Consider the following 21,019-nt stretch of genomic DNA (forward strand, 5'->3'; position numbering starts at 1 on the left):
AGGATGACACTTCAGTGCAGTACTGAGGGAGTGCTGCACTGTTGGATGAGACGTTAAACTGAGTCCCTGTCTGTGCTCTCAGGTAGATGTAAAAGATCCCATGGCACTATTTCGAAGAAGAGCAGGGGAGTTCTCCTCTGTGCCCTGGCCAACATTTATTCCTCAACCTATATCAATAAAACAGATTATCTGGTCATTGTCACATTGCTGTTTGTGGGATCTTGCTGTGCGCAATTTGGCTGGCGTGTTTCCTACATTACAGCAGTGACTACACTTCAAAAGTACTTAATTAGCTATGAAGTGCTTTGGGACATCCTGAGGTCATGAAAGGCACTATATAAATGCAAGTCTTTCTTTCTTTCCATGGCAAGGCATTATGCAAGCATAAGTCGAGAAGTACTATGATAGAAACATTATGGGAGAGGGTTCAATCTGGTATCTTATATTTTGTCCCCTCCTATCTTGAGGGCAATGATCCATGCTGCAGCATGGTTCCTTGGGCATGGCAGTTCTCTGGCACCTTTCTAAAGAGGTCGTCCTTGATGCATGAACCAAGATAGTGAATGTTGGTGAGCTGTTTAGTCAAGGGAAGTAGCAAGGCAGCTAAGGCCAATTCCAATTTCACTCCATGTCTATACCGCAGCATTTATCACCAGGGGTCAGGTCAATAGATAATATCTCTTCAGCCATCCTTGATTACCAAGCAACCAGAAAAACCTGAGTATCAAAAAGTGGTTTTAATAATTAAAAAAAGTCAATGAAGCTTTTTTTAAAAAAAAACTGGCACTTTGTAAATGAGTGAAATAAACCTCCAGCTTTTCCTGTCAATTTTCTTCCCTCCCTCTCTCTAGAGTATTGACTCCTTGCTGGGGCACAATTACACTCCTGTACCTTGCCCAAGTGAGTTTGAGTCTTGACAGACTATTGGGCTGCATGAGGCATCAAAGCTGAGCCCGATCATGTCCTCACCAAGCTGTTTTATATACATACATGCATGCACGCACTCGTATGTATGTATGCATCTGTGAGTGTGTGTATGCATCTATGTGTGTGTATGTATGCGTATATATGTCCAGCAATAAGGATTGAAAACCCTAGCTGATTTGCTTTTCCCTAATCCAGGGGAACTGAGGCCAATTCTAACTTGCCAACTGCTGCCCCACCTAAGATCAGCTAACTGTACAGACCAGGAACCAAACCTGGAACCGTCGCAGTCTGCTGTAACCAGCTGAGGTGTCAGGGAGCCATCTGTGGCTTTTAAGAATGCCTGATAAAACAACTGGAAACAAACGTTGAATAAATATGTAAACCAGCCAGGAAATCTGTACGAGTGTAGCCACAGCTGCTGCTGGACTACCAATCGCCCTACCACCTGTTCTCACTTAATCCTACACATTATAGTGGATCAACAGTACGGAAATTAGCTTTTTGCATTGAACACTTTCCAAATGTAAATACCAGTAACGGCTTCAGGTTTTGCTAGTCCTGTTATTCGCCATTCCTCGTTATTACAAAATGGTTCCCTCGGTGCTGAAAGCTGCAGTATTTATTAAGTAGAATGTTAAAATGGCAGCACCGACAGATGAGAGGCAAACTATGAAGTGCAAATATAAATTCTTAGCTTTGGTGTTAAATGTGACTTAAAAAAAATCAAGGTAAATCCAATCTGAAATACTTTCACTATCAATAATTACACAGCTTGTCATTCACTTCATTTTCATTTCTGAAAAAATACTTTTTGATGAGGGTATCATACACTTTGATATCACAACTTCAAAAACAATTTCCTCTAAATTTTAATGATAAATACTTTAAAGTAAAATTAGATAACCCTACAATACTTTTTTACATTAATTATCTTAGAATGAACAGAATACATTTATCTTCGATTATAAGTTTAAGCTCGAGCTGTTCTCAAAACGTTGCTGTTAGACTGAATTTTCAAAGAATATTATCCTGTGATGTCCCTGCTTCCCAGTCTGGATTCTTCAGAACTGGCCTTCATTTCAGTTTAGTACATTAATCCCTCGTACTCCTTGACATTGTAAAACCCATACTGTTATAAGGCAATTTACTCTATGCTAAATAGGTGTTCCTTTCACAATTACAATTTATTTTTGTTAAATTTCCTCCTTAGCATCAATGAACCTGCTCTGCTGTTGTAACATCTTCTCTGTTGGAACAAAAAATAATCCCCTTTTCAACCACCCCCCCCCTCCAAGAAACCTCAGTAGCCAGATTAAAGGTAGAACTATGGGAGGTGACCCTATGAAAGAATAATATTAATTCTGTCTTGTTGTCGTTCACTCCATACCAAACCCTGACTCCACACTTACTTTACCTGAAGTAGTCATTGCCAGAGCTTCAATCAAAGCAGCATTTCAAAGATATTCGACCATTTACAATGTTAGTCTTTTTGAACATTGTTGAGTTAATTGAGAGGTGCCAGTTCCTAAGGGAAAAATACATATACTAGGCTGGAAATTAAATGGATCCCAGCAATGAAGAAAAGTGCTACAAAATGACCTCAATACCGGAAAAGATCAAAGGCAAAGAATACCTGTTCCAAGAGCCTGGGATGAAAATAATATATCAAATGTCGCCCTTCCCTTCTCAAATGCTCTTGTATTTTACATCACAGAGCCGCAAATCAAACAGAAAAAACTTTGAGACACAAGCGATTTCAAACCTAGCTGTGACGGTAAGTAATGCTGAAAATGTGCAAAAGCAATTGTAAAATGGCATTGCATGCTAACTCTTCTTTTAAAATAAGTTGGTCTAAAAGACTTAGCACTTTGTGTAATGCAAGCTGATAAATAGATTCATTATCTCAGCAATAAGCTAACTGGATGGTGATGGAAGTCCTTTTGAATGTGCTTGACCCCTTCATCCTCTGGGACTTATTTTAATGCTCTGGACTGTCACAATGTCGTATTCCAGTAGAGTAGTGAACTCATTCCTAACTCTCTTTTTACTTGTAACCTACTGAGGTTTCTCCTGACAGTTTTGATGTCTCACTATAGCTAGGGAATAGCAAAATAAATGAACTGTGCATTTGGAGAGCAGATGACCTTTGCCACAGAGACTAACAGGTGATTCTCTCTCCCCTTCCCCCACTCTAGTTAGTAAGCCATTTGATTTTCTAACATTGAATATAATTATAATGCCTGCAGCTTTCATGCATTTTATATGATCTGCTCTGAATTATAAGCTGGTGCAAAAATCAGAGGATCTGCTTTGTATGTGGTGCTTTCCTTTTACTGAATTTTGATCAGCAGGAAATGGAGTGTTTTTCTGACAGAGATCCACACAGCCTTTCACAGAAAAAATCTATTATTATAAGCTGGTAATTCAACAGATTGTTGCACCGTAACAGACTTTCTCATGGTTTTAACTGTGACTGGATCCATTAATACTAAAGACAGGAGCATTTCAAGGCTGCTGTATGATCCTTTTTGCACCGGCAGAACCAACTGTACTAATAACACCTCTCTTTAATAGCTCTGCGTGCATCAGCCTCTTGCTAATTATGACTAACCTATAACCTCTTATTATCAGTAAGTGGGCCTAATAGGCTCAGTGTATCATCAGTGTAGGATTATTTATTTGGCTGCATCGTGTTCTTGCTCCACTTCTGCTCTCGACAGTCAACTGTTTGAGTAGTGAGGTGACAAATCAACACAGGGGACTATTAAAGCTGGAAAATAAAAAGAGACAGAGAATCTCTCCAGACTCATTTAAGGCTTCAGAACACATCTGCGTCACTCACCAGAGGGAGAGGAAAGAACAGATAATTTGGATCTGAGAACCATGACAGCACAGTCCTGTGTATATATGAGCAGATAGCTTTCAGTACCTGTCAGACTATTTGCTGGTTCTGAAGCTGTAAGGAGTTCCCTTGAGACAGATGGAGGAAGTACAGGAAAGCTTATAGGTGACTGTGCTCCTCTCTCTGCACATCTGTAGGGTGTAAAGCCACCTGCTGTAGTGAGCTGATTGTTGTTCACAAGGTAACCTCGTCATTTGCTTGAGTGTGGCTTTTTGCCGTTGAGTGAGTGAGTGTGTGTGTGTGTGTGTGTAGCAGCTTAGGTCTGAGCTCTGAGCAAGTGAAGAGAGTGGGTCTTGCACACTCAAAACTGGAGTGTCCTGTGAAACGGAGTTTTGTCAACTCTGTTTCTGCCTCTTGACACACGGTCCTCCTCGAAGCCCACAAGAGTTTAGACAACAAACGACCACCACAAAATGTCAGGTTCTGGGAGGAAAGAATTCGACGTCAAGCACATCCTGCGGCTCCGTTGGAAACTGTTCAACCACCCTGCGTCCAGTCCAGCCGGGACCGGGACCGGGGGCTGCCTTCAGCAGCAAGACAGCTTCGAGCACTGGGGACCGAGCCAGAACAGGCTGAAGAATCACCATCACGAGAGGGGGAGCTTTTGGAAAAAAAGCAGCACCGTCAATGGCCTGCTGCTGCCGGGACACGGCAGAGGGAACAACCTGGAATGCCAGCCACAGCAACGCACTGTCTTTTACGTGGGAGCGGTGGAAGAAGTGCCCAGGTTGGAGTTTACAAGGGAGAGCAAGTCTACGGTGGAAGAGGTGAAAAGGGAGTTGGTGGCAACTGGCTGTTGTGAGGGACCAGGTGATGGATGTCTGCACAGGTATAGCTCCAGCTTTCAAGCTATAGAAGTAACTTTAAAAAGGGGCAGGTTCCCAGTCGCTTGTACGTGTTGCCTCTTGCATCAAGACTATTTCAAATAAAATAGGCGTAGTGCCTGTATCTAACATGCAGCTTAGCAATATGTTGAGAGAATAATCACAGCAGTGAAAGTCCTAAGAGGTATATTTCCATAGGCATAACCTGTAGAAAACCTTCTAACTGTCATTTTACAGGGTCTATCATTCATAGATACAGTCTATGGTGACTCTTCGATACAGTCCAAGCAATAATATTTGTAACACAGAATGTGAATTAGTCAGTCGTAAAAGTGAACACATATTGTCATAACAAGATATATATACATACATGCCAAGAAACTTATTTTGAATGCTATTCATTACATGAATTCTGTTTTCAGAACGCTTGTTTTGATTGCCTTAAAACCGAATTTGAACTGTTTACTTTTAATCCAATTCACTTGTGGGAGGCATTCAGTAGAAACATTGTTTTTGATTCGAGTTTGGTAATTAACCGGACAGCAGGATAGTGCATTTGTTGGAGCCCCCAGCCCATTGTGTCATATATGTAGGTCAGATATTTGTACCTATCCTGTTTCAAGTGCTAAGCTTTTGGCTTCAGTTATGCCTTCATGAAATGGCACTGACTGGGAGCTGGGCACTTTTCCCAGGGAGGAAGGGAAATCTGAAGGAGAGTCATGCTCTGCACTCTTACATATTTCTAATAGCATTGGTGGAGGTCTGAAAATTGGTCACATGGTGCTATCTTGGTCAAGATTGGAGCCAGATGTGCAGAAATCCAAGGAAGGGAGAATAAACTTTAAAAGGAGGGATCCTAATCTCCCCCGACCTCTCTCCCCCGCCCCCCAAAAAAAACTTCTCCCCCTTCCTCTACTGACTATATTACATCATGCATGGTAAGATTACCCAGACAATAATAGTTTTCGGGTAACTTGTTAGTGCCTAGTCCTCACCTGTGAGTCTAGACGGTGAGTGTTGACAGGCTACTCAACTGTGGGAGATATTACAATCGAGCCTAATTTTGTCCTTATTCAAAATCCAATATCCAGCAACTCCCAGCAGAGCTCAATGGATATGAATTAGGAATAGGAACTTGGTTTGATTATCTTTTACCTCCCAGGCCCAAAGATGACTCCAACTGTAGTGCTCCTATTGTTCCTCCTGCTAATTCAGCACAGAACAAAGATCAAACCTAAGACATTCCAGTTTGTGACCATCTCATGTGCAGCATTTAACTACAGAGGAGCTTAAAAGTCTCACCTTAAAAAAAAAAAAGCCCATGTTATGTGTCTAAAAGAGCTACAGTGTCTGATTTTCCATACGGTCCAATAGTAAAATGCGTACAGGAGCTTTCCATCAAATCCCTGCACATGTACTAACCCACCAATTTATGTTGTATACAACATTGGTATTTTTATCCATGCTCTTTAGCTTCCATTTAAGTGTTGTAAGTGATGTTTAATTTAAAGAAAGATCTAATTTTGCAAAGAATTGATTGCAAGAAAGAAAGGGAATTATCTGTCTCTTTGAATTTTCTCTTAACGAGACTTACGTTAAAGCGCAACTTTGAACATTTTTATTCCGGGGCACCTATTCTACTCTTTTTTTGCAGCACCCATGAAGTGTGATCCCGCCAAATAAAATATCTGATTGACGTATAGGATTAATAATTATTTACACTGCAGGAGACATTTTACATTCAACTGATAAACTTATAGCTGAGTAAATGATCAGGAAGCTAAACATTCCTTCTTAATAATAAACACATGGATATTAAAAAAAGGTGGACAGAAAAACAGAAGGTTTTGTTGATCAAAACAGCACTTGGTTAATCACTGAAAGGAAATGGCATGTCTGAAGCAAAGAACAGAATTGTGTACTGTTTGTTTTTGTGTTGAATTAGACATATGTGGAACAATCATTTCAGCTATGATTTAAAAAAAACTTTGCTCTAGGTAATTATAGTTTATTTTTTGTTTTATTGTCATTAATTTCAATGATTTTAATGAGCAGGAAACATCGGTTGATGTTTGTGTGCCAACTTGCAAAACAATGGGGGTAATTTTAACCTAACTTGTTGGGCGGGAAACTCACGGGATCGTGTAACTCTGGTTTTACATCCCGCCCAATATTATATCCCACTGACTTTGATGGGGAGCAAAGTTTACAAGATCAACAGGACCAGGCACCCTCCCCAGTACTTCACTCAAGCAGCCTCTCTTGTTTTCAATCCAGGCAGTGTGGATTGGCAGGTTTCTGGGACCAAAGGGGACATCAGCCTGACGTTGTCCTTCTCTGACATTCACACGTTCTCCAGCCATAATCACCGGATCGCAATCAGGAACAAGTATCCGAACAGATTTTTTCCCTTTCCTAACCCAGTGGTGTGGCAGTCATTGTACCGCCCTTGATGCTGCCCCAATGGAGATCAGCTAACTCCAAACAGATGGAGATTGTACCTGGGACCTTTCTATTCTGCATGTCTCTGGGTGGTACCTTTATCCGCTAAACTAAGGAGGTAATTTATGAATGGTACCAGGGATGAGGGAATTCGGTTTTGTGGGGAGACTAGAGAAGCTGGGATTGTTCTCCATAGAGAAGAGAAGGTTAATGGGAGATTTAATAGAGGAGTTCAAATTAGGAAGGGTTTTGATAGAGTAGATAGCGAGAAACCGTTTCCACTGGCAGGAGGGTCGGTAACCGGAGGACGCAGATTTAAGATAATTGGCAAAAAAAAAGTCAGGGGGAGGTGAGATTTGTTTTTACTCAGTTGTTATGATCTGGAATGTACTGCCTGAAAGGGTGGTGGAAGCAGATTCAAGAGTAACTTTCTAAAGGGAATTGGATAGATATTTGAAAGGGAGAAAGTTGCAGGGCCACCGGGAAAGAGCAATGGGATGGGACTAATTGGTAGCTCCTTCAAAGAGCCGGAATAGGCACGATGTGCTGAATGGCCTCCTTCTGTGCTGTATGATTTCTATAATTCCTCAGTTTTATCGATTTATGAAGGTAAGTAGGAGAGTTAGTTTAAAAAAAAATCCTGAGGGATGGGTACCTTCAGCTTAGCAAAGTTTCCTTTGAACTGCAGGCAGATTATAAACTTGTATGGGAGAAGCAGGTGGTAGATTCAACTGTCTTGGCAGATAGCCCAGAGATTTCAGTTGAGTTTTACAGTTCCAATACAAAAATTTAACATAACATTCATGGCGCAATCAGTGAGAAAACATGCAACACAATTTGGGGAAGGGGGGGGATAAAAAAAAACAACGGACAGCAAAAAGGTTATCAGATCAGATGGCTAACTCTTTAAAAATCAATCTTCTGTTCAGTACTTTTCAGTAGCAGTATGCCAAAATCTAGGCAGATCTTATTGAGAAAGGTGGAATTGCATGACTTCTCTCCGTAGGGGTTTCTTATCTCTCCTGCCTGTTTGTGTAGTCTGCACAGAAACCTTTTGTGATTCTCGTTTAGACAGCATGCCCTGTATAGAAATGGCTAGAAGGTATGAAAAGTGAGTGTGGTGTGTAGCCATGGAAAATCAGCAGAGGATTTATGTATATTATTACTCTTTATATAGAAAAAGGAATTCATTGTATGTGTCAATAGTTTAAGCCACTCCACAACATTGAGACAGCTAAATTAACGAAGATAAAATTCCATTACTCAGTGCTTCCATACAAAGTTGTTTATTATCTGAATGGTTGACAAGTGTGATTTTATATATATATGGAAGGTTATTTTATGCTTTCTCTTTTACCTTTAGTGATTTAATTTCTTATTAATATTGTCACAACTTTCATTGCCAATCGAGAAGCATAGCAATTTGTCGCTGTTTGTAGAAAATGAATATTTTTCTGTTGGATAGGCTGCGTTATTACCCTTCAGTATGATCACAAATTTGTAATAAAATCACCACCAGAACTATTTCTCCTCCACCTCTCAGCTACAGGCATAAATCACTTGCATGCAACCACATTTCAGCTGTAGCGCTGCACTGATAATCGACTGTGTGGAACTGAAACAAGGAAGAAAAAAGAAATCACATGAACACTATTTGGCGACCTGAGCCCCAAAGGTGTGCGTGCATACGTAACGGATGAGGCTCGGATTGGCCTTGAGCGTGATGCCCCACAGTGGAATAGCCCACCAAGACTCCTGCATGCCAAGCTGCCACTCGGGCAAGGTGCTAGAGGCTTGTTGGCAAATAGAACCATAGTGTAAAACTGCGGGGACTGTGAATTGGGTGAGCCTGAATTCCTGATGTGCACTCCAAGCATGCAAAGCTCTGAAAAGATGACAGTTTTCACCCATTTCCTCAAATGGGTGAGCACCTTCGTCAGAGAAGTGGAAGAAATTGAAGGAAAGGGGTAGTTTTTTTTCTGTGAAGTGACTATTGACAAATTTTATTCAAATATATTTTAATCAAAGAGCTCAATATTGACACTTATGTCTTGAGATAATGATAAAAATAGTAGCATCTAGGACCAAGACGGCCTTGTGAATTTAATGTTGAAACTCCACTCAGGAAAGTTTCAAGATGATGGCTGGAGAGAGGTGAATAACAGCAATCGTAACAGAATGAGCAACCTTCTCGCAACTTGTCATCTAATGAAAATAAAATTTTAAAATGTAAATTACTTTTTTCAAATTACCTCTACATACACAGCCTATCAATCAATTCCACATGGGGAATAATTATAGTGGACCTGGGGACATGATGATATTCGGCGCTTCTGTTCTATGTGCTGTTGATATGGCAACTCACAGAATAAGTCATCTTGCCGTATCTGATGATCTTAAGTTGTTGATTAGCCCACAGAGCATGTCGTCATTCTTGCTGATGCTTCTACTCTGGTGATCATGGATTGCTGGTGCAAAGGGAAACGATTTATTCAATCTCTGACAAAGACTTTCATAACTCAGTTCACACATTGCACATTTAGCCAGTCACCTCCATGCTTCCAAACAAAAATCCAAAAAAAAACCACGCAGATGCTGGAAATGTGGAACAGCAATAGAAAATGCTGGAAACGCTTAGCAGGTCAGTCAGTCAGTATCTGTGGAGAGAATAGACAATTTAACATTTCAGGTGTGGAACCTTTGTCAGAACTGGAAGGTATTACTAATCGACAGCATTTGAAAAGGGACATAAGCGAATGGGAAGCATGCACGCACGTTAAGTGGAAAAAAGGAGATGGTTAAGTGACAGAAGTTATATAAGTTTTGATTAATTGTGAAAGTTCCTCTTTGTTTCCCTTTGTACTTGCTCGGATATCAAAGTGAAGAGAAGCTTAACCTGGACTGGTAGCCTCCGTTCTTCAGTATTTTTTACTTTACTGTTTCACTATATGGGCTGGGTAATGGACTGTGAGGTTTCAGTCACCTGTAAAACTTGTCATCATAGATCATAGAATCATAGAATCATAGAAGTTACAACATGGAAACAGGCCCTTCGGCCCAACATGTCCATGTCGCCCAGTTTATACCACTAAGCTAGTCCCAATTGCCTGCACTTGGCCCATATCCCTCTATACCCATCTTACCCATGTAACTGTCCAAATGCTTTTTAAAAGACAAAATTGTACCCGCCTCTACTACTGCCTCTGGCAGCTCGTTCCAGACACTCACCACCCTTTGAGTGAAAAAATTGCCCCTCTGGACCCTTTTGTATCTCTCCCCTCTCACCTTAAATCTATGCCCCCTCGTTATAGACTCCCCGACCTTTGGATGATCAAAGTTACAGAAGAGAACTACAAGGCATATGGAACTTTTATTGTATTTAAATAGACGAGATAAAGTTAATTGAAGTATTATGATCTATAGTATAATCTATCTAAATTTGTTGATTTTTTTTGCTTCTGTTTAATCTCCACTCTTGATTTAAAAAAAACTACTGATTCATGGTGTCAGCCGTGGCTCAGTTGGTAGCACTCTCACCTCTGAGTCAGAAAGTTGTAGGCTGAAGTCCCACTCCAGGGACTTGAGCACAAAATCTAGGCTGATACTCCAGTGCAGTAGTGCAGGGCTCCCTCTGTATCGGAGGTGCCGTCTTTTGGATGAGACATTAAACCGAGGCCCCTCTGCCCCCTCAGGTAGAGGAAAAGATCCATGCAACTATTTTGAGGAAGAGCAGGAGAGTTATCCCCGATCTCCTGGCCAACATTTATCCCTCAACCAACACCATTAAAACAGATTATCTGACCATTACCGCATTATTGTTTGTGGGAGCTTGCTGTGTGCAAATTGACTGCGGTGTTTCCGACATTACAATAGTGACTACACTTCAAAAAGTACTTGATTGGCTGCAAAGCGCTTTGGGACATCCTGAAGTCATGAAAGGTGCTATATAAATGCACGTCTTTCTTTTTTTATAGTTATGAGCCAAGTCTGTCAAAGTGGCGCGTTCCATCAGTCAGAGGATAGCCGCTTCCCATATTATTTCCAGTGCCTGTGTATGTAAAGGGTAATAAAAGGTTCATTTACTATGGTCTTCTATCCTAGATACTTTGTACAGAAGATCACACTTTGGTTGATAGAAAGAGAATATTGCCTATGGAAGCTGACCTTTACATTTAGCATGAATAGAAAATTCCTGTAGACAGCCTGAATTATAATAGCTAGTTGTTCTTCCCCACTCATGAAGATGCATGAATGTTTGTGTCTTTTTGCTTGACACCCAAGTTAGCACGTACTGCATTCAGAGTTGTTCAGATTTGTTTGTGTTGAGTCCGTATTGCCTTTCTTGGGGAAAAATAGGGTTAGAAATTGGTATGGATTGCGCACGTTTTTCAGGCATGAAACGGGTAAGAGGCATAGCAATTGGCGTGGGCCCAATCTGCGCAGGCGTTGGTCCCATTGCGAATTTTGTGGGGCCTTTTATTTTTAGGTGTCCCAGGCGCTAGGCCCTATTTTACATTTTTAAGGGGCATAACAGCGGTAAAGTACCCCTTTTCAAAATTAATTGGCGATGAGCCACTCAGGACTTTTCAGCAGCCCCCCGCGGCCACCAACGTAGGGTGAGTAATAAAAATAAAATGTTTTGTTTGAAAAAAGCATGCTGTGGAGCCAGGAGACGGAGGAGTGTTCCTCTGACACCACAGCGGTCGTGATGCCCCCTCCTCCCCCTGCCTTCCCCCACCCCCCAGTAGCGCGCTCCAATAGGCCATCCCATGATTTACCAGAGGGCCACTGCCAGGGAGGTAAGTGGCTTGAGCGAGCTGCTTCTGGAGGTGAGAGCAGCTCAGGCCGAGTCTTCCTGACGAGGTACGAGGACCAATTTCCATCGATCCTCGGGCCTCCTTGTTTGGACGCACATTGGTCGTGCAGCACCGAGTCTAGGCTCATAAAATAGGCCCAGACCAAAATCTACTATATAGGGCTCAATTTTAAAATGGAGCCCGGAAGGGGGCGGGGGGGGTCAAATTGATGTAGTACGGGTTTCCCGGACGTCCTTACAATTTTGACGTAAGGACGTCTTTTCTTTTTTTTGTTGGTTTCCCGTCTGACTCACCGGCTGATCGACTGAGACCAGCCTGTCAAACGGGAGACCAACCAGGGAGAGGACGTCTGCAGGTAAGTCTTTGTATGGATGGATGGGGGGGGCATGGGTGGGCATAGGTGGGCATGGGTGCGCATATGTTGGCACGGGAATCGCGAGTCATGGGAGATGGTATCAGCGGTTAGTTACGGGGTGGGGGGGGGAGTCGGGGGCCACCGCTGGAGTCCGCGATCGTTGAGGGGGAGTGTCGGGGGTCGGAGGATCAGAGTGGGGGGGGGAGGATTGGGGTCGGGGGATCCGGGTCAGAGAGGGAGGGTTGGGGGTCGGAGGTGGAGGATCTGAGTTGGGGGGGGTCTACGGTTGGAGGTCCGCGACCGGAGTGGGGTGGGGTCCATGATCGGGGGGGGGAGGTGGTGGTCGGGTGTCCGCGATCGTTGGAGGGTCGGTGCAGGTAGGCTTGTTGGGCCTGGGGGAAACACTCCTGCTCCTCCGGGCCCACAAGCTGTGCCCTTACTAGGCACCTACCTGTTAGTTTCGGGCCTTCTTTCCTCCTTTCACGAGATGTAAAACAGAAGGCCCGGGAATCCCGGCTCCCCGGGGTTGAAATCGGGAATTCGAGAAAAATGGAGGCCTGAATCCTCTTCCCACCCTGGTGAAAACTGGAAATAGGCAGGTTGGGGGCGGGTCTGAAATGGTGGCAATTTTCAATGCCCCCCCCTGCCCTCAACCCACCCATTTTTTACTTTGAAAATTGAGCCCATAGATTCCATTCCAGTGGAAATAGATCAAGAGTTAGAGGCAGCTTCACAACACAGATGTCAGTAGCTGTTGGTATCGCTCGGTTAGGTTGACCAACTAATTACATAGACAATTAAATTGCCTTGATATTCTAGTTGTTAGCATATTTCTTAGCATGTCTATTGATAATTCCCTTACCCAGGAATCTAGGTTTGTGCTATTTGGTCTATTTAAAAACCACTCTGACTGACAAATGGAAAACCGCTGCATATGGCAGTCTCAAACTACAGCGAAAACAGTTTCCGGGAAACATGATAAATGCACTAACATAATATCTGAAGTTATAGAACACCATGATTAGTTTGTTTGCTTCTACTTGGAGGAAGCAGCTTGAGGCTGACTAGCCACAAATGGAAAGAGAAGATGGAGTGAGGTGGCAGTGCAATTTTACCTAAAGCTATAAATTGTGGGTTTGTGAAATTATCAGGAATGCAGCGAATGCATTTAGTCGCTGCCTTCAGGAGAGAAAGGGAGGAAATCAAAGGGAACTTGGAGGAGGGGAAAGAAACTTGCTGTTCTTCGTGATTTTAGTCGTGGTACGTGAGGACATCCATTGTAGAATTATTCATCGTGGGCAACTTACTCTTTCCTCATTAGCAACAGAGCTTTGACCTGTATTTACAGCTCTCGCATTGCCAGAGGAGGGAATCCATCATTAGAAGAGACTGTGCCTGACTAATCCTGCTGGAATTGAAAGGTTTGCCATGACTGACAGGAGACTGATCTAATTGACTGATCGCTCCACGATGATTTATGATGCAAAGTACAGTTTATTCTTATGAACTAAATAAGCATTCTTGATTGACTGGAAATATATAATTCAGAATGTTCAAATACATCTGCACACACTGAACCATAAATGTTCAATGATTTTGAACACATCTATAATTTTATTGTTTAATAATGAAACCTTACCCGCCTTGATGCAAGAGTAAGTGCGCAAATTTTGCAAGTTACAAGGGATGTTCAATTTTTCAAAAAAAAAGTGGCTGTGAACAGGAACATAGGAAAAGGAGTGGGCCATTCGGCCCCTCGGTCCTGTTCCGCCATTCAGTTAGATCGTGGCTGATCTGTATCTTAACTCCGCCTTGGCTTCATATCCCTTAATACCATTACCGAACAAAAATTTATCAATCTCAGTCTTGACGTTTTCAATTAACCCCAAGCCTCAGCAGCTTTTTAGGGGAGAGAGTTCCAGATTTCCACTACCTTTTGCCTGAAAAGTGTTATCTGACACCACCCCTGATCGGCCTAGCTCTAATTTTAAGGTTATGCCCGCTTGTTCCGAACTCCCGCACCAGAGGAAGTAGTTTCCCTTTATCTACCCTATCAAATCCTTTAATCGGCTTAAACACCTCAATTAGATCACGCCTTAATCTTCTTCTATGTTCGTGACAATGTGATATAGCGACAGGTATATCTCATGGCAACCGCCGCATTAGCAGTTCATTGGGGAAGTTGAAGGGGTGTGAGAGAATCGGAGAGTAGCCTTTTGATTGAAATACTCCGAGGAAGGATGGTGTCTCTTCAGAAACTGCTTGGGTGAACGACAGCAAGTAGATAATTCGACATTAATTTTTGAAAGGAATCAAAAGATCAGCGCTTAGAGATCCCACAAGAGAGGCAAAGAGAGAATATGGGAATAGACTGGCGGCCAACGTTAAAGGGAATCCAACAGTCTTCTACAGGCAGGTAAACAGTTAACAGGTACTAAGAGGAAGGGTGGGGCTGATCAGGGACCATAAAGGAAATCTGCTCATGGAGGCAGAGGGGATGGCCGAGGTACTAAATGAATACTTTGCATTTATCTTTACCAAGGATGAAGATGCTGCCAGAGACTCAATAAAGGAGGAGATACTGGATGGGCTAAAAATTAATAAAGAAGAGGTACTTGAAAGGCTAGCTGTACTTAAAGTAGATGAGTCACCCAGTCTGGATGGGATGCTTCCTCGGTTGCTGAGGGAAGTAAGGGTGGGAATTGCGGAGGTACTGGGCATAATCTTCCAAACATCCGTAGATACGGGGGGTGGTGCCAGAGGACTGGAGAATTGCAAATGTAACACCTTTGTTCAAAAAAGGGTGTAAGGATAAACGCAGCAACTATAAGCCAGTCAGTTTAACCTCAGTGGTGGGGAAACTTCTGGAAATGATAATCTGGGACAGAATGAACAGTCACTTGGACGAGTGTGGATTGATTAGGGAAAACCAGCATGGATTTGTTAAAGGCAAATCGTGTTTAGCTAACCTGATTGAGTTTTTTGATGAGGTAACAGAGAGGGTAGATGAGGGCAATGCGGTTGGTGATATATATATGGACTTTCAAAAGGCGTTTGATATTGTGCCGCACGGTAGGCTTATCATCAAGATTGTGGCCCATGGAATAAAGGGGGCAGTAGCAACATAGATACAGAATTGGCTAAGGGACAGGAAACAGAGTAGTGGTGAATGGTTTTGTTTCGGACTGGAGGGAGGTGTACAGTGGTGTTCCCCAGGGGTCAGTGCTGGGACCACTGCTTTTCTTGATATATATTAATGACTTGGACTTGTGTGTACAGGGCACAATTTCAAAAGTTGCAGATGATATGAAACTTGGAAGGGTAGTAAACAGTGAGGAGGATAGTGATAGACTTCAAGAGGATATAGACAGGCTGGTGGCATGGACGGACATGTGGCAGATGAAATTTAACACAGAAAAATGCGAAGTGATACGTTTCGGTGGGAAGAATGAGGAGAGGCAATATAAACTAGAGGGCACAACTCTAAAAGTGGTACAGGAACAGAGAGACCTGGGGGTCTATGTGCACAAATCTTTGAAGAGGGCAGGTTGAGAAAGTGGTTAAAAAAGCATTCAGGATCCTGGGCTTTATAAATAGAGGCATAGAGTACAAAAGTATGGAAGTCATAATGAACCTTTATAAAACACTGATTCGGCCACAATAGGAGTATTGTGTCCAGTTCTGGGCACCGCACTTTAGGAAAGATGTGAAGGCCTTAAAGAGGTTGCAGAAGAGATTTACTAGAATGATTCCAGGGATGAGGGACTTTAGTTACGTGGATAGACTGGAGAAGCTGGGGTTGTTCTCCTTGGAACAGAGAAGGTTACGAGGAGATTCGATCGAGGTATTCAAAATCATGAAGGTTCTAGACAGAGTGGATAGAGAGAAACTGTTCCCATTGGCGGTAGGATCAAGAACCAAAGGACGTAGATTTAAGGTGATTGGCAAAAGAACCAAAGGTGACATGAGGAAAAACTTTTTTTACACAGCAAATGGTTAGGATCTGGAATGCACTGCCCGAGGGGATGGTGAAGGCAGATTCAATCATGGCTTTCAAAAGGGAACTGAATAAGTACTTGAAAGGAAAACAAATTGCAGGGCTACGGGGATAGGGCAGGGGAGTGAGACTAGCTGGATTGCTCTTGCATAGAGCTGGTGCGGACTCCAAATGGCCTCCTTCCCTGCTGTAACCATTCTATGATTCTTTCCATGTATCTTGCACAAGGCCTACATTAGTTTTTAGTTTATTTAAAGAGGGAGTCTCATTATCATGACCCCTTTTACAAATCAGTTATGGTTTCTGTTGGCCTTTAAATCCTTTTCTTGCATTAAACACTGAGCACTGATGTGATGACTTTATCAGTTGCTGCCCTGAAGGAGTTACAAGACTGATTTTAAGTTAGCTGAACCATCATTAGTGGATATGCAATCATTGTCCAGCATTAGTCATGCATTTTAATTCAGTTCCCTCCTACTTTTAGACTCTGTCACCCTACCAAGTTGATAGCCCTGTTATAATTACCATTAGGAACCCCTTTAAAAATTATAGTTACATAAAAAATGAACATCTTTTTGTTTTCTTTCCATTTCCAATCTAAAAATAAAAACATTTTTGTTTATTTGCTGAATTTTTAGATTGGAAATGGAAAGAAAACAAAAAGATGTTCATTTTTTATGTAACTATAATTTTTAAAGGGGTTCCTAATGATAATTCTAACACCTGAAGCTATGGTTAAACAAATAGCAAAGTGGAACAGCATTTTATTTAAACTGTTTAACCATGTCTCCTGTTGGTGACAAATGGGAATGAATCCATTAATTCAGTACCCACTTACCACTGACAGAAGATGAGATTCTGGAAGATGGAGGTACAAACATATCTCCCTACGCATGTTTTCGCGCTACTTTAAACAGCAGCGGCGTGACGCATGAATACAACAAAGACTCCCAAAAAATGGCCACCGCCTGTCTGAAGGGTCGGTAACCTACTTTTTGGTGCTACACCCTTTTCTCCCTGCTCGCCTGTATGCAGTTGCTGCAATATTGCCGGAGGCAAACAAAGTCTGTTTTATTTTAAACAACTGCAAGAATTTGTGTTTTATTTTATCGGTTTTCTTCCCCCTGGAATGCACTGCCTGAAAGCAGATTCAATAGTAACTTTCGAAAGGGAATTGAATAAATACTTGAAGGAGAAAATTTTGCAGGGCTATGGGGAAAGAGCAGGGGAGTAGAACTAATTGGATAGCTCTTTCAAAGAGCCGGCCCAGGCACGATGGGCCAAATGCCCTCCTCCTCCTGTGCTGTATGATTCTATGATCATTTTCAAGACATCGAAGCTCCATATAGGTACATGCGAGTGAAACTATTGCAAATCTGAGTGGATGGGTGGGAGGGAGCATAGGAAGTGGGAGTGCTTTAGCCACTCAGGCTAGTGGCAGACACGTGTTTGATGGCTGCATTGTCCCCTTGCTGGTTAAAAAAACGTTCATTATAAACAGGATTGTCTCAACAACATGAGGGCAAAAAATACGATTTAGTGCAGCAACATCTTCACTGCAGAAATTTCTCCTGTCACTCAATGAACTTGATGGACAAGGGACCTCCAGGAGCCCATGGACAATGTGTATTTGTATATTTTTGTTCTTTTCTCCCTGAAGTAAGACATGTTGCAATTGGTTCTGATTCCTTAAATTGGATGTAAGATTGACTTGTTTACATTTTTAACATCCAGCTTGCGCTATGATTACACGTTCGTTGTAACTGATCTGTGAATACTTTATTTCTTAATTGTAATGAGAAATAATAAGCTCAAGAAGGGAATACTGCTTTATGATTCGTCATTTTAATTGCTTAGAAATCATGACCATTAAAGGAATGATCCACTTGACAGTGTAAATAATGGTCATGGTCTCTGCGGCAAAAAGGTCCACGGTTTCAATTTCCAAACCAGATAATTTTAAACAAGTTATCTGTTTCACATGTGTTATAGTTGGTTTAGGTAAAATTCTGGTGTATTTGTTTGAAAATGCCTTTAACTATCTAACCTAACACCAATGACTGTTATTTATTTTGACTGATGGAATTGCTAACACTTTAGAGAGTCAACACAAGACTCAAAGCACCAACCTGAGGCAACTGTAAGCATCTCTCATCTCCTTGTATGAAAATGTTTGACAGTGCAACTGGATGTTGAATAATGCAAGAGGGTATTCAAACAAACTTAGAAATCGAGTGCGATGACTATTGTGGTAAGGCTTCTCCTATCTTGTTTTAAATTAGAAAATGGTTTTACTGAGGGAGGGTGGAAATGAACCAGTGTTCTTACTCCTGATCACTATGCAATGACCCCTTCTGGAAAGTTCATGTGTGTGGACAATAGGTAAAGACAAGACTGACTTTGGCTGTAATTCCCTTCCTCTTCCCCCAACATTTACACTGTGCCCTACAATTACTGCCTAGGCTGAGAAACAAAGACTAGAAACTTGAATGGGTTACTGGAAGATGGATGGTGACAGTGGCATACTAGCAAGAGAGAAGGGAAAAAACCTATTAGAAACATAGCATATATTGTTTCCTGCCCCCGCCCCCGCCCCCATAAGTCATTTGTATTAAAGCATCCAATTAAGTGATGAGGTAGCACCCAAATTTGTCCGCACTTAAATCTTTTTCAAAGTCCATTAATCTTTCTGACATGCAAACAGAATTTTTCACACAAACCAGTCATTGAATCACAACTCTTTTGTAGGGATGTAGAAAGCTTTCCTATTTTCAACTTTGATCACTCATATTTTATACACACTGATCAATGTTGTATATCATTTCCCTTTACCTTGGTGTCTTAATTTCCTCAATCACTGGAGATATGTGATTATACATCTATTGCTGCCTACCAATAACACACTTTCTCTCATCTGCTATTCTGTAGGATACCTGTCAACTCCTGAAAATGTTTTCTCTAGAATTCTGTCAGGGGAAGGATCATGGCTGTGCAGGATCCATGCAACTCCCCAATACAGTTATATGTTAACCCTCTTGCTTTAGTGGAACATTTTTCTCACACAAATTGCCTGTTAAACAAGTAGAACATCGTGGTTAATGCAGGTGTATTAATACAAACCGTACTTTGAAAGATCTGATTTATTCAAATGTTTAAGTAGCTAGAATAAGCCAAAACTAGATTGTACCTCGAGTTACATCGAGTCTGCAGCACAGAAACAGGCCATTCGGCCCAACTGGTCTGTGCACCGTTTATGCTCCACACGAGCTTCCTCCCACTCCATCTCCTCCTAGTAGCATATCCTTCTATTCCTTTCTCCCTCATGTGTTTATCTAGCTTCCCCTTAAATGCATCTATGCTATTTACCTCAACTACGCCTTGTGGTAGTGTGTTCCACATTTTAACCACTCTTTGGGTAAAGAAGATTCTCCTGAATTTCTAATTGGATTTATTAGTGGTTATTTTATATTTCTGACCTCTAGTTCTGGACTCCACCACAAGCGGAAACATTTTCTCTACGTCTACCCTATCAAACCCATTCATTATCTTAAAGGCCTCGATCAGGTCATCCCTCAGCCTTAGAGCCACAGCCTGTTCAGCCATTCCTGATAAGGATAGCCTCTCAGTTTCTGGTATCATCCTTGTGAATCTTCTTTGCACCTTCTCCAATGCCTCTTTATCCTTTTCATAATATGGAGACCAGAACTGTGCACAGTAGTCGAAGTGTGGTCTAACCAAGGTTTTATGCAAGTTTAACATAACCTCTGCTTTTCAATTCTATCCCTCTAGAAATGAACTCCACTGCTTGGTTTACCTTTTTTAAGTCCTTATTAACCTGTGTCACTACTTTTAGTGATTTGTGTATCTGTATCCCTAGGTCCCTTTGCTCCTCTACTCCATTTAGACTTTTACTTTCCAAGCAGTATGTGGCTTCCTTATCCTTCCTACCAAAATGCACCACCTCATACTTATTTATATTGAAATTCATTAGCCAATTATACCCCCATTCTGAAAGTTTATTAATGTCTTCTTGCATTTTGACACATTCTTCCATTGTATTAACTACACCCCCTAATTTGGTGTCATCCACAAATATTGAAATTGTGCTTCCGATTCCCAAGCCCAAATCATTAATGTAAATTGTGAACAACAGTGGTCCCAGCACCGATCCCTGTGGAACACCACTTCCTACCTGTTGCCAGTTTGAGTAGCTACCCTTATCCCCTACTCTCTGTTTTCTGTTCAGTAGCCGGCTTGCTGTCCATTCTGCTACCTGTCTCCTAACTCCACATGCTCTGACCTTAGTCGTGAGTCTACAATGCGGTACCTTATCGAAGGCCTTTTGATATACATCACCCTTGTCTACTCTTTCTGTTACTTCTTCAAAGAATTCAATAAGTTGGTCAAACATGACTTTCCCTTCTGAAGCCCGTGCTGACTATTCTTTATTATATTTTTGTTTGAGTTGTTTTTCTATTACATCTTTGATTAAAGATCCCATTATCTTTCCTACCACCCACGTTAATCTAACTGGTCTATAGTTCCCTGGACTTGTTCTATCTCCCTTTTTAAATCTAGGAATCACATTAGCTGTCCGCCAGTCCTTTGGCAGTATTCCCTTCCCTAATGATTTTTTGTATATATGTAATAGTGCCTCTGCCATCTCTTCCCTAACTTCTCTTAATATGTGCAGATGCAATCCACCTGGACCAGGGGTTTTATTCTCTCTAAGTTTGGCTAGTTTATTATTATCTC

At 41.8% G+C, this 21,019-nt stretch overlaps 1 protein-coding gene across 1 annotated transcript in view; it reads left to right on the plus strand.

The window, feature by feature from the left end:
- Positions 1–4,242: 4,242 nt before the first annotated feature.
- The window catches only part of LOC137322595 (kelch-like protein 1), a 279,032-nt gene continuing 262,255 nt past the window's right edge, over positions 4,243–21,019 (plus strand). Inside the window, exon 1 of the mRNA XM_067985502.1 lies at positions 4,243–4,658. Coding sequence (XP_067841603.1) covers positions 4,243–4,658 — 416 coding nt within the window. The remainder of the gene's footprint in view (positions 4,659–21,019) is intronic.

The sequence above is a fragment of the Heptranchias perlo genome, chromosome 6 (genome assembly GCF_035084215.1).
Source record: "Heptranchias perlo isolate sHepPer1 chromosome 6, sHepPer1.hap1, whole genome shotgun sequence".
Taxonomy (NCBI): Eukaryota; Metazoa; Chordata; class Chondrichthyes; order Hexanchiformes; family Hexanchidae; genus Heptranchias; species Heptranchias perlo.